The sequence below is a fragment of the Tupaia chinensis genome, unplaced genomic scaffold (genome assembly GCF_000334495.1).
Source record: "Tupaia chinensis unplaced genomic scaffold, TupChi_1.0 Scaffold000139_1, whole genome shotgun sequence".
NCBI classification, from domain to species: domain Eukaryota; kingdom Metazoa; phylum Chordata; class Mammalia; order Scandentia; family Tupaiidae; genus Tupaia; species Tupaia belangeri.
Genome location: NW_006159609.1, coordinates 4,994,717 through 5,009,521, shown reverse-complemented (window position 1 = coordinate 5,009,521; position 14,805 = coordinate 4,994,717). Strand labels below are relative to the sequence as shown.

Here is a 14,805-nt window from a genome sequence, read left to right as displayed (position 1 = left end):
ACCAGTTGTTAAGAAAAAAGGACTGCAGCAGGGAAACCAGGCTTAGTGGCTGAGGTATGTTAGGTTAAGTAATATTACGAGAAGAAACTGGTTTGGAGCACGTAAGAAAGAGAGCATGCCCCAGGAATTGTTCTGTCAGATGTAAGATCACCATAGCATGAACAATTTCTGTAGGAAGGTGACTATGACTGTCAAAGACACAAGTATAGCTCATGAAAATCAAACCAAATTAAGATCCAATTTTTTAGTTCATTGGGGATCATATCTTCGTTGAATAGAAGTCAATTGCTCTTTCCAAGGGAGTTTGGCTCCTTTGTAACTTAATTTTAATTGGCTATCTGGAACTGTAGGATTTGAACATTTTAATGTACCCCCTGAAAATAAAGGGCTTTTGTCTTTCTCCCCCTTTTTTTCAGATGGAAGTAGGGTTCATTGTGTTTTGCTAGAAAAAGCCTGATCTGTGTGTCATTCTCATTGTATGGACAGTAGCTTTCTGCTGCACAGTAGTCACACAGGTCATCCTTCTGAAGCCTTGAAGAACAGATGTGACTTGAGTCAGTCATCTGAACAAGACAGGGAACCAGAATTCGTGAGACAGCCTTAGACAGGTGGATGGGAGGAGCACGTCTCTCTTGGACTTAGCTCTTTTGGCTTTGATGAGTTTAGATCAGTGATGTTTTCCTGATGTGTCAGTGCCATTGAAACAAATTGCAAGTCATTTGTCTTTTGATGTTTACAGTTTAAGAGTCACTCCCATTTGTATTTTAGAGCAAAAGGGAAGAAGACACCTTGACCTGTAGCTGATGTAGCAGGTGCTGAGACAGGCACAACTATGACATTTTTCACATGTACTGCAAGAGTAAAGATTCTGACATCATAGAATGCAGACATACGGTATATGTTAAGTGGGGACATACAATGTCTCTCCTTCATAGCCTGGCTTGCCTCACTCAGCAGTACATCTTCCATATTCTTCCACTTTCTGTCAAAAGCCAGGGTTCTGTTGGTTTTTATAGCTGAGTAGTATTCCATAGAGTTTATGTGCCACAGTTTTTCAATCCATTCCTCCATATGGGGGGTAGGGGAGGGATTTGGGTTGGTTCCATGACTTAGCATTCTATGACTGAAACTGATTGACTAACGGTTGCACAAACACAAGAGATGGGTGTGAATGTCAGACGAAGTGTATGTGGAGGAGTGGGGCCTAACGAAGGACATTTGGAGAAGGGATACAGAGGTAGAGCATTGACGGGATGGGGAAGTGTGGCGTTATCTGTTACAGATATTTTGATCAACAGGTCTGGGGAGAAATGTGCACATATTGAAATGGTCTCATGGTAAGCCAAACAATATGATTGAAAGTATATACAAAAAACAAATAATAAATAATGTGAAAAAAAAAAGTTTCTGACATCTGGTCTACCCCTGATTGGTGGTGGGAAAAGATGGCCTATGGCAATATGACAGCTGGCCAGGAGATAGCCACTAACTCTAAACCAACAATCAGAATATCTTCTGCTTTCTCTTTTATTATTCCCTAGCTTTTAGCAAAGTTTGTCCAAGTAGTCTAGCTTTGTCCCAACTATGCTAGGGAGAATTAAAGGTTTGGACATGACAATTTGACTGTGACATTAGAAAGGGGAGAGCCTCAGTTCGATGATAGAAATGATGCCTTCTGAGATGCCCCTTAGGAAAATGTGAGTCAGAGAACAAAAATTGGAGTTATGAGGCCCAGAAGTTCTGATCCACAGAACACATGGTACCTTACAACTTTAGACTCTGGGTCTGGTTGCATTAAGAAATCTGGAGGTGGGACCAGCAGTTGACATAATGGCTATGTTGCTGGACTCCCATGTAGTTGATTGCAATTTGAGTCCCGAACCCAGTGGCTAAAACTCAAACCGGGCGCGCGTGCGTGTGTGCTCAAGATCCTGAGAAGAGAATGGAGAAGGGATTGTGGTTTGGCCATGCCCCCTGGGGGGTGACTTCTCACTTTCTGTCTGTCTGTCTCTCTCTTTCTGGCAAGCGCACATGCCCTATAGCAAAAGAAAAAAGAAAAGCCTCTCAAAAGAAACAAAAAATCTGGTGGTACGCTGTACGAGTGTTCCTTTTCTTTGTTTGTGCCTCAGTGAAGCAACTCTTGATTCTGTCACTGAAAATTTATTCTTGGAATATCTACCGAGACTGTAGATTCCATAGCTAGGCCCTCTAAAGTTCAGAGATGTGCGGGCCACTCTTAGATTTTTAGACTTCCAGAATGATCATTCTTTAAAAGTAGTTAGTCAGAACTGAAATAGGACAGAGGAAAGTCAAATTCTTTTCTAGCTTTTTTTTTCCTTCTGATTAAACCTACCCATTATTAAAGTGAATCTGGCTTTGGTGTAGTGTCACCACTAGTGTTAAACCAGGTGAGTTGTATACCTTTTAAAAAAAGAGTACTATTCAGAGTCAGCAGGTGGCGTAGTGGTTAAGGCACTGGACTCCCACAGGGTCGACCGTTGTTCGAGTCCTGGACCTGGCAACTTAAAAACTCAGGCTGGGCGAATGTGTGTACGTGCCCCAAATTGCAGAGTGGCCATCCCCTTTGGAGGGTGCTTTCTCACTTTCTCCTTCTTTGTCTCTAGTGAGTACATGCACCCTGTAGCAATCCCTCAAAAAAAATTGTCAAAATTCAAGATTTGCAGCCTCAATGTCTCCTTATGCTGCCTGAGGATCTTTGTTCACCACCAAACACCAGGACAGCATCAGGTTAGAGATGTCTGTTGGTTCATAGCAATGACTAGTTGGTAGGACCAATTTGCTTGGCTTCTCGAATGGCTGATCCCATTATAATGATAGCTTATCATGAAACAAAGCATACCATAAAGCAATGGCTTTGATGCAAAAATCTCACCCCTTTCATGGGAGGAAATTGTTTTGGCCCTCCAGCTGTGAGAGCGGTGTGGTCTATATGTTGGTAGGACAGGACATATGTTTAACTTTTTAAGTGAAGAATTTAGAATATTATGTTAGATCCAAATCCCAAACCTGTTGTTTCTATAATACATTGAGATCTTTGGAGCAGAAATGTTTTGTGGCCCCTGCCCCCATCTATATAGACGATGATACCTCCTCCCCAATTTGGACCTTTGGTGCATTGTGTGTTTTAGATAAGGAAAAACGTTTTTTGTCTACTATTTATATCTCCTAAATGCTTACAATTGATTTGTTTCCCATATAGATGAGAGCATCTTTTACAAATCCATTTTGTAGTACTTTTGCCAGGATTTTGGCAAAACCCTGATTAAAAGCAGGCAAGATGTTAGCCAAATGCTTAAAAATATGTCAAAGCACCACTTTCAGTAGTGCTGATGTTTCTCAGAGCAAACCTGCCTTAACTGTACTTTAGCTCTGGAAATCAGACATGTTTGATAAAAGTAGAAATGAGTGATTCTGTTCTTTATGAAATAAGACAAATTATGCTTTGGGAGAAAATAATTTGCTATAAAGTACAAAATGTTTTAATATTTATATCTTATAATAAAACCACGACATGTTTATAAACACTCTATCAAGTATTTTTACAATGAGGCCACCACTGACAACTGGAAACGCAATAAATATGCACGGACACACTGAGTATGAAATATACATCTGGATTTTAGAACTGTGTGTGCTTTATTTTTTACACAAATGGAATGGAGGTGTTGAATATTTACACTTAACAGGAGTGTAAGCTGTGCAGTGTCTCTGTAAACTCCAGCCCAGGAAGGAGCACTTCCCCCTCCCTCCCATCCTGCACTCCAGCTCAATGGAGGAACATCCTGTCAGAGAGAAGCACAAAATTGTCATATTGAAAGGATCTAACGGGCACAGCCTGGTGCACTCAGGAGTTAAGACACACTTAGGAAACACAAATTCAAAAAGGAGAGAAGAAAAGTTTGCCATCCCATTGGGAGTCAACCTTGCCACTTGGTTGTCTGTCCTCATGAGTTGCTAGGGAGATGCTGTACTCTTTTAGATGGTCCTTGTCTAAATTATCCGTCTGTCTTAGCTTGTCCTCAGCTGCTACAAGAAACTGCACAGCTGTACAAGAAATGATTTCCAAAGCACAGGTTTCATTGAGGAAGGATATTTACAAACTGGAGCATGTGTGGGTTTCCAACCACAGTCATTCATAGCCAACAGAATATGTCATACATGGTATGAATACCATATATTCCATACACATGTGTAAGTAAAACGTCTATCCACAGAGTTCTCTAAGGAGTCTCCTGGCAAGTCAGTTGTCACAGGAGGAGTTCCATATGCTTTAAGGGCATTGATCCTTTTATCCCTCCCACCCAGGAGGGGCAAATTAATGTGATAAACTTAGAAACTAGTCTGAATCCTTGGCTTAAATATTTTTGTAAGAATTTAGGCAGGACCAAGACAGCAAAAAGAGATGTCATTTCACCAGCGAGTCCATTCGGTCTCATCAGAGCAATCACCAGCTGAAAAGCAGAGGGGGCTTCACATGAAAATGGGAAAAAGAAAGCTTATGAATGGGAAAAAATGTCTCTCTCCAAACCAAGGCGATGGCATGGCTTCAATGAGCAGGAACAGATTTGCTGTGAGAACAATCTGTGGGGCCAGAGTCTGCCTTTATTGAAAGGAAGCGTCCTCAGAGCCACGGGGTGGTGTTGGGAGTGAGCTCCCAGAGGATCAGCGTTCAGGCAGAGGCACCCAGGTGCCGGCAGGGCCCGCAGCACGTGCATCATCACTGTCCAGGCAGTGGTGCAGGCTGGCTCTCTGGGAGGCGAGCTGGAGCTGGCCTCACACTCAGCTTTGCTTTCTGGGCTGAGTGGGTGAAATGGCGACCCAGAGAGTTTGTGTCATTAGTCCAGTGTATGGACTTGCTGTCTGAATCAGCCATGAGCCCTTTATAGGACAAAAAGAATAAAATAAAATAAAATAAAAATCAGGGAGTGCAATGTTTGGGAGGAGATGATCAGAGTAGAAGAGAAAAGACAGGAAAGGAAGGAGAGAAGAATAAAAAGGATAGAAAATGAGACTAAAGGAGAGATGGACAGAGAGGGAGTAAAGAAGGATTATAAGAGAAAGTCTACAACTCAGGAAGGAAAATATAAAGGTGTGTGTTGGGGGGAAAGAGGCATGGGATTGAAATAGAGATTGAAATAGGAGAGCAAAGGGAAAAAAAAAAAAGAGAAAACAACAGAGGTAAGAGCCAGATATATGGAGTATTCCCTGACTTTTAGAGTCCTGAAGGGCTGGCAGTAGGATCTAAGACAGCTCACAGGGGCACCTGAGTGTGGCTTCAAAGAGAAGGGCTCACTGAGCAGACAGAGCCAACCCAAGAATTTGGGGCTGAGAGAAAAGACCTGCAAATAAATGGCCAGCAAATCCTGTGTGAGGAGAGCAGAAAACAATGCCCCTGCCATTAGCTGACAAATGGGATTTTGATTTTGGTAAAGCTGAGACCCCCATGGTGCTACACATTGTACCAGAGCATGAAAAATAGCACCAGTGACACGATCTGGCACTTTTCTGAAAGGGCCCAGCGTGTGAAGGTGACATTGTGCCCCCAGCAAGCCATCAGATTGGAGAGAGCTCCGAACAAAGTTTGCAGTGTTAGCACCAGTCTGGCCCCAGGCTCCAAGTACATTTGCACCAGATGTAATCTGGGTAACTTTCATGCCATTTTCATACAAGTCATCAGTTTTGCTGCAAAATACACCAGTTCATCGGAGCCTTAGAGACCTCAACATTGGGAAGCGCTAGACAACACAACAAATGGAGTTGTAAATTCTATAGGGGAAAAAAAAAACCCTCTCACCAATTTGCTTGGTGATTCTTCAAGCAAATATATATGTATATATATATTTATATAAATCTACATAAAAAAATCAGTGCAAATGCCAATTCTAGTCTGGAAGCATCTACACTAGGAAAATAAATAATTATATTACTACAAAACCAAAGGTTGGTGGTTCAATTTGATTGTACTCAGCCACAGCAAAACTATTAAATGAAAAGCACATCACATGACCCGCAAAAACATCTACTCATTAATGACAGTCCTTTAAATAAATGGTTGCATGCTCAGTTGAGAAACCAAAGAAGTTATCATGGTGGCCTAAAAATAGAGCTGGGATCAGAAATGGCATTCTGGTGGCAGAAAACTTCTGGGAGCAATATTGATGAAACTGGCAAATTGCAGACATCGACATATCTCTAACATTTTGAGCACTCTAAGGTGGTCTCTGGAAATTTAACTTTCATAAGAGGGAAAATGCATCACTAGCCCTTCCATTGGCAAAGGTAGCCTCAAGACTAAAGGTAGATGCATAATTTTGCATTTTTGTGTTTGTTTTGGTGACTGCAATCAGGCAGACAAGAGTATTTAGTATAAGATGAACACCCTTGTTTTTGGAAAGAGACTCTCATTCTGAGCTCCGATGTTCTTACTGAGAAAAAGCCCCATCACTCTGATGGCTCTATCTCTTGCTCTCCTAGTCCAGCCTACATGCTGGTTTGCTGCACAGTGTGGCAGAATCCCTGCCAGGTCTGGATGTACCCCAAGAAATAAGGCGATGGGGCTTGGTCTGGGCATGCAAAGAACCCAGAGTTGAGTGGTTATTGAGATCATTGAAAAGTCTCTCTCTAAACACCTTGGGCAAAAGCAATGCCGATGATGTCATCAGCTCGAAAGTGGGAAACTAATTCTTCTGGTTCAGTTTATAGGCTTTGGGAGGAGGTTTCTTTCTTTCTTTTTTTATTTTTTAAAACATTATTATTATAATTGTTAAAAAATAAACTTGGTCCAGGTGCAGCCCCAAGAAAGGCAGTTCAATTGGTTGCGCTCAAAGTTGTTAATTATTTTTGCTTATGGTTCTATCTCTTTGCCCTGTACAAAAAACTCCAAAAAGTGTGCATCCCTCACCCCCCCAACCAGATACTTCTCTTCCCTCTGTTCCTCAAAGTAGTGCATCTTGGGACAGATCTCCCATGGCTCTGTTATTATCTCTGGTTGTTACAAAACTCTGTTATTCTGTGAAACAAACAAAATAATAATCCTAATTACTCATGGTTGTTCAAAATACTAAATGGTCCTTTAAAGATTATATGTAGTAACTAGGAACCAAGTTATTGAACTATTAGCATGGCAGGCCCAGATTACTTAGAGAAAAGCAAAAACTTCTTTCATATCATTTGCTTCAGGTTGTCTCTGAAAAGCCATCCGCTTAAAAGTGGTTTAATCAAATATCTTCCAAAAATATTCATGAGGGCAACTTATTTAGGGATGTGTTCCATGAGAGTGCATCACTAGTGTAGAAGGGAGATCACAGGAGGTAAGTGAGGGAGAAGTCTTTGTCAGACTTGGAAGGAACTCAGATGCTCTTAATGGATTGTTGGCAACAAAAGGGGGAGTGCAACTTTCAGTTCTTGAATTTGATCATCTGCTGATAGTGCATACATTTAGTCTTTCAATTAGTCTTTACAAAATATTTCACAAAACTTTTTAACCTATAGAAATTCATTTCTATACATTTAATATATTTTTATTGTATAAATTATTCTCATCTTTAGTGCCTTCTTTCAGTTTATAAATGGCAAAATAGATACTCAACAATCATAAAGCTAATCCCAGGTGGAATCCCCTCCTCTCAGTAAGGTTAGTCCTCTGTACACTTGCGAATTTTATGAAATGCTTGTCTTTGCAGATGCCAGTCAAAGAAACTACATACTTATCCTTCCCTGATAGTATGTCGTCTCCAAAGGGACTCCTTTCTTTTTTTCCTTCTTTCTTTCATTTGCTTGTTAAGAAATCAAAGGATGTGCATAGTTATAAAATTCGAAGTGTACCAATTACAGATGTGGGAAATGGGAAGGTTGGTGAGGTTCGAGTGCTGGCAAATTTTCTTTAAAGCAAAAAACACAGAGAGCTCAGCAGCTAAATCAGCTCTGGACATCTGCTGGGGTGAGGAGGCTGCCATCTCTTGGGCAGAAAGCCCAATCAGAGGTTCATCCCTACACCTGGTACTTTGAGCAAACCAAAGCCTTCCTGCATACTGCAATGTCTTTTCCGTCCCACCCTTTGGCCCCTCCGTTTCCTTCATGGCTTCACAGAGTTTGTGTTGTACATTCATAAGAATTCACATTGACTGCAAAAACATAAATGCAACAAAAACATAAAAGCCTCCAAGTAGTATATTATATATATTTTGTTCTTCTAAATGCTCTTCTGTCGTTGTCAGAGGCGCAGTAGCTAATTTATAACTTTTCCTTTGAGGGAATCCAGATGAAAGGCCCAGATTGCTCTTCAATAACAAGCTTGCATTGGTTATATATATCTTCTAAGGTATCTCCTTGGACAATAGCTGTGACAAAAACAAACACACCTGATGTTAGGTATGTGGATACGAAGAGCAAGCCTATCAGCACAGTAGAAATTCAACATGGCAGAAGCTCAGATCAATAATAGACAACTCATCTAGGAAACATAATACCACTTTTTATGGTAAGAAATATCAACACATTTACATAAGCATTAAGTTAAATAATCACAACATCAGTAATTTAAAAATGATTTTAATGTATGCCCTGGATCAGCAATAAATGTATTACAGTCTTTGCCTTTCCTTCTTTCCTTCCTTTCTGCTATAGCATGTGTGCGCTCGCTGGAGAGACTGAGAAATCATCCCCCAGAGGGGATAGCCACACCTCAGTCTCTTCTCCTCCATTCTCCTTTTGAGATTTTTGGGTATTCATGCACAAACACCCAGCTTGAGTTTCAAGCTGCTGGATCTGGGACTTGAACCACCATCACCCTGTGTGGGAGTCTAATGACTTAACCATCATGCCACCTGCTGGCCCCAATCTTTGCATTTTCTACATGCCTGTCTGTAGTCATTCATATTCAGGGGACACTGAGGCTTAAAAAGTAATTGCTATGGAAATGAAATATGGTTTAGATACTCAAAGATAGCCCTCAGAAAATATTCATTGTTATATTTTATTTAAGAGTATAAACAAATGGTCAAAATGTACACTGTTTTATTTTTTTATTTTTTTTATTAGAGGTTTTCGCTATAGGGCGTGTGTGCTCACCAGAAAGACAGAGAGACAGAGAGATAGAAAGCGAGAAATCACCCCCTGGGGGGATGGTCATGCTGCAGTCCCTTCTCCCCCACTCTCCTCTCGGGATCCTGGGCACGCACGCACACGCGCCCGGCGTGAGTTTCAAGCCACCGGGTCTGGGATGCGAACCACGGTCAACCACGTGGGAGTCCAGCGACATAGCCATTACGCTAACTGCTGGTCCCCCAAAATGTACATTGTTTTGATTTGATTTTCTTACATGAATGTTGTTTTAAGATTATATTTTAGTTGTGGATAGAAACTTTGTGTAATATTACCCAATTCAAAATATTTGCAAGTTGCTAAGCCACTGACACCTTCCATATTCTAAATAAGATAAAAAACAAAACATCCAGGATAAGCCAGTGGCTTGCTGGTTAGAGCAACTGGATTCCACATAGTCAACTACATAGTTCAAGTCCTGGATCCAGTGGCTTAAAAAACAGTCACTTTCTTTCTGTCTCTGTGTCTCTCTCTCTTGTATGCCCTTTGGTGAAAGAAAACAAAAAAACCTCTAAAAACCTAAAACCATTTAATTTCATGATGAGAGTTCTAGTTTTTAGACCATCAAGAACCATTTGTGGGGCCTGCAGGTGGTGAGGTGGTTGAGGACTCCACATGGCCAACTGCCATTGAAGGATCCAGCAGCCCAAAAAATCACAACAAATAGATAGATAAATAAATAAAAATTAAAAAAATCGTAAGGCAAATCCCATGAAGTTTAGTTTACTCTCTGGATTTTATGAGGGTTCATTAAAGTTTAATCAGTTTACATAAAAGGATATAAATATAGATAACTCAGAATACCCAGGAGAAAACTCCCCATCCTTCATGTTTCCAAGGAACAGTAATGCCAGGGGACAGCTCTGGGCCCTCTGCCATTTGTGGTTTTAGATAAGGCCAATGAAAACCTGGGAGCTGGTTCCAGGTGAACCCAGAGAAAGGGGGTGGTAGTGCCCAGAGTTCTGAATCAAATGGCAAGGACCAGACAAATATTAGAGAGTCTCAACAGGAAAGCTTTAGGGCCCAGGAATACCAGGCCCAGAGTCCTCTCTAGGGTAACTGTCAGACCATTCATCTCCTTCTCACAGTACTGGATGGTGAACTTACCTGTGAAATACTCTCCGAATTCTTGTTCTAGCTTTATCGCTCGGTCATAAGTTTTCTTAGCTTGTTCCTCTGTTAGACGCTTATTCATCTCCCTGGGAAAATGAGTGTTTGGTATTAGAATACAGAAAGGATATCCCAAAGCCTGAAAAACTAAACTATATGACAAAGGTGAATCCCGCAGGAAGCATAGTGCAGTCTTAGCAGTAGCTTCCTGGTCTTCAGGCAGGATGCCTGTTGACTGGAATAATTTCAGCAATAAGAACTCCCTGCCAGGGAGCTCATTAGCTCAGAGGGCAGTATCTTGGTCCCACATTAGGCTGAAGAAGAATCTGTCTTTTTAGGATCACAGTCACTGGCCAGTTCTGTCTCCTGCCATTTTCTAGAGTAGGGCTAGCTTTCCTCCATAGCAGGCTCTAGGGTTTTTAAAGTGCTCATGTGTCCCTTGAGGCTTGCATTTCTTTGGAATAAATTGTTTGACATTTACCTAGTCCATCATTAGATATGATTTCTGAATCTGAACTTTGCTGGCCACTCTTCCTCTGACTTAGTTCTATGTACCTTGACCTCTCTTCAATGTGGGACACAGATTCAAGGGAAATCTGTCAGGAGTGGCCAGAGAGAGAAGGGAGACGGGGTTTGGGCCCATCATCTGAGAGAGCTAGACTGCTTTTAGGTCCTGATTTTGCAAAAGGCTTTGACTTCTCAACTTCTTTATCTGCCTCAAGGGCTGCTCTTTGTTTTCCATGTAATATCTGGAAACATGTAGAGTTGAGAAACACAGAAAGTGCTTCCAGAGAATTATAGAAAACAGGGCAAGCCCCATAGTTCTGTATATATTTCAGGCCAAAAGAGCATTCTGCTGTTTGTGCTACTCAACTTCTGCCAAATGGTGAAGCATGTCTATGGCAATGAGAACCCTGGACCGCTGTGTTTTATTTGCCAGAGAGACAGCAAGTGAGAAGCACCCCCTCCCCCCCTCCAGGGGGGATGGCTTATACAATCTACAATCCCTTCTATTCTATTCTCCTCTTAGGATTTTGGGCATGCACACACATGTGCCCGATGTTAGTTTAAGTTGCAAGGTCTTGGACTTGAACCACGGTCGATCAAGTGGGAGTCCAGAACCTTAACCTCAACCCCACTTGCTCACCCCAACTGCTGCATTTTAATAACCATATGGCAGTTCAAGGATCTACTAAAGAAAGATTGAATTAAAATGGACATAGAATGGAAACATAAGTGCTAGGACTAAAATATTTTTGAATAGACTATAAGCAAGTAATTTAGGCAAATAGTGAGCCAGGATAGAGGTGCTTTATTTAAAAGAATCTCTATTTTGTATATTTTTATTCTGGTAGAATGCTCCATAAAGGAATTTTGCATGGGACTTTCTGCCCCTTTCTATCACTCCATCAATCATTGATGTCTCCAGAGTTATATAGAAGGGTTGCTTAATCATTGAGAGATTATTTCAATCCAGCCTAGTCTCAAGGGAAATTAAGGTGGGAGACAAATGAACAATAACCTAATCTACTGATTCCTAAACAGAGGAAGATAGACAAACACAATTATGATATTGTTGAAGACAAGCATAACCGCAGGGCATCATGGGAGCAAGAAGGTAAAAACAGATTGGAGGTGGCAGGGTGAAGAGACACAGGACAGTTTCTCACTGCCATGGGACAAGGATACAGAGTAAGGTTGCAGCACACTCGACAGAGAACATGTCTTTGGTCCATGCCCTTGATTTCATGCTCCTCTGAGGAGTCAGCTAGGTATGTGTTAATAAGCTCTTCGGTTTGATGTAGATGATGCACTTGAGAAATAATGTGTGTGATGATGTATCAATGCCTAAATGTGACAGCTGCCATGCTTTTGTTCCGGCTGACCTGGCATTCACTCCTCCCTGGGGAATGAGCAGTTCATGCCAGCTTTGCTCCTGAAGTAAAAGCCTTGGAAAGGAGTGAACAGGGAAGTAAACATTCAGCATTTAATAAGATCGCATTGGCCTGAATGCTGCCTTCGCCGCACGGCAGACCCATGAATATGGCTGTAGCAAGTTAAGTCAGATTCACCGTCCTCATTGTGGAACCCAGTCGTTGGTATGCTTAATTTTCCTGGGTTCTAAGTGGCTATGACAGTGCCCCAAGGCAAAACTGAATAAGCCATTTTGTAGTTGTGGAAAGGGGCAGATCTTCTCCTGCTGAGCGCCAGATGGGACCGTGTCCCGATGGTGCACCGGACCAAAAGTACTCCGGCTGTTGCTCCCCCAGGCCTCACTTCCCTGAGAAGGCCTTCTCATGTCTATGATGAGAAGACTTCTTTTCCTGTTTCTGAAACAGGCCTTTAAGTTGCTGTTCCCAAGAGGTGAGGGCCAGTTTTTTACTCTTACTAATGTTAACATTACTTACAATATTTATGAGGGTCTTCACAGATTATAAATCATTTTTGCATAATGAAATTTGTACTCGCTTCATTCACTTAACTCACTTGTGTAATGCCCCATATAGTTTCCTACAAAGGGAGAAATTTAATATATGCTATTGGAGATAATATTAATAGCCATTATTTTATTTATTTTTATTTATTTATTTTTTTTGAGAGATTTTTGCTACAGGTGTGTGCACTTGCCAGAGACACAGAAGGTAAGAAATCACCCCCTGTGGGTATGGCCATTTCTCAATCCTTTCTCCTCCATTCTCTTCTCAGGATTTTGGGCATGCATGTACATGCGCTGGGTCCAGGACTCAGACCATGATCTATTACATGGGAGCCCAGCGACATAATGATTATGCTGTCTGCTGGTCCCAAGAGCCATTACTTTATTATCCATAAATATTTTTTCCATAGGGAAAGCTCTTCACATAATAATTCAATTCCTGACCTCTTTATGGGGTTTGAAGATAATATCAGTGACCTCCTGATTTTAGTTGTTCATCCTGGTAAGAACCCTTGTCTACCTTTTAGTTCTAGGAATTATTCTGCTTTTAAGATACAGCTCTGAGATCCACTATGTATTTAAGTTAATTTTCTCAGGCTGCCAATCCAGCTGGTACATTTCACTTTGCTTCTTTGGCATCAGAGGAGACACAGCATAGTTAGTTGCTATTCTCTGCAGGTAACTGCTTTCAACCCAGGGTGTTAATCATTTCTGTTTTTTCAGTCTTCCCATAAACATTGCTTTCCAGTACTCCGTGGTTCACTCTTGAACCTGGTAATGCACTCTGTAGACCACAACAGAGGTGGTATTGAGCAAGGCTCTTGTAACATACATACTGGGATCATCTCCTGAGCTCTTAGAAAAGGTGCTGTTTGGGGACCAGCAGCTGGCATAATGGCTATGTCACTGGACTCCCATGTAGTCGACCGTAGTTTGACTCCCATGTAGTTGACTGTGGTTCGAGTCCCAGACCTGGTGGCTTAAACCCACGCCAGGTGCATGTGCGTGAGCGTTCAAGATCCTGAGAGGAGAATGGAGGAGAAGGGATTGTGGTGTGGCCATCCCCTCTGGGGAGGGGGCGTTTTCTTCCTTTCTGTCTCTCTGTCTTTTTGGTGAGTGCGCGTGCCCTATAGTAAAACCTCTCCAAAAAAAAAAAAAAAAAAAAAAAGGTGCCGTTTGTATGTTTTATGACGATGGCATAGCACGATCACTTTATAATATGGTATCTCTATTTTTTATAACAGCTACTCTTTACTGAGTACTTATTACATGTCAAAGTCTGTGTGGAGAACTTTTATTCATGTCATTGTTGTCTGAACTTTACACTGAGATGCTTATTCATGTGGTCATTCAGAGTTGAGGAACTGAGTCTGGGGTGGGGAGGGTCATGTAACTTGTCCAAGGTTATGTTATGGCTATGTGGTAAAGCAGAGAACCACACCTATCATGATCACTTTCCAAGTCTCTGCTCCTAGCCTCTCTGTTCTGCTGTCTTTATCAATTATAGCTCCACTTTTGTGTGGGAGCTGCCTATACTGACTTTATAGTCAGGTCATGAATATCTGCTCAGTTTGTTTTCTGATTTTTTTTTTTTTTTTGGAGAGATTTTCACTGTAGGGCACGTGCGCTCGCCAGACAGACAGAGACATAGAGACAGAAAGCGAGAAATCACCCCCCAGGGGGGATGGTCACGCCGCAATCCCTTCTCCTCCATTCTCCTCTCGGGATCTTGGGCATGCACACACACACCCGGCGTGAGTTTTAAGCCACCGGGTCCGGGACACGAACCGTGGTCGACTACATGGGAGTCCAGCGACAGCCATTATGCTAACTGCTGGTTCCCTTGTTTTCTGATTTTTGAAGGAAGATAGTTTGCACAAAAAAGAAAAAAATTCTGAGCCATACATCTTCTCCTTGCTCATAAGTGTGCACAGATATAAAGCTATTGGTTTAAGTTAGAGATGTTTTATTGCCATGCTACTAAGAAAACTTCCTATTAAGAACCGTGGCCTATATTTGTGAAATTTAGAGAAACATTAGAATTCTATTACAGAACAAAGTAAAATGCCAATGGAAAAAGTCATCTGCGCTCTCTTAAAAAAAAAAAATAGCCCACATACTTAAAAAGATTTACT

At 41.6% G+C, this 14,805-nt stretch overlaps 1 protein-coding gene and 1 long non-coding RNA gene across 17 annotated transcripts in view; one reads left to right on the top strand and one right to left on the bottom strand.

The window, feature by feature from the left end:
• The window catches only part of LOC102470091 (uncharacterized), a 131,236-nt gene that overhangs the window by 110,603 nt on the left and 5,828 nt on the right, over positions 1 to 14,805 (top strand). The window lies entirely within an intron of this gene.
• The window catches only part of DLG2 (discs large MAGUK scaffold protein 2), a 1,612,020-nt gene continuing 1,600,834 nt past the window's right edge, over positions 3,620 to 14,805 (bottom strand). For all 15 annotated transcript variants that reach the window (XM_006144952.3, XM_006144955.3, XM_006144956.1 and 12 more), the window contains 2 exons: positions 10,231 to 10,322; positions 3,620 to 8,360 (listed from right to left, as the gene is read on the bottom strand). In XM_006144952.3, coding sequence (XP_006145014.1) covers positions 8,254 to 8,360; positions 10,231 to 10,322 — 199 coding nt within the window. In that variant the 3' untranslated portion in view covers positions 3,620 to 8,253. The remainder of the gene's footprint in view (positions 8,361 to 10,230; positions 10,323 to 14,805) is intronic.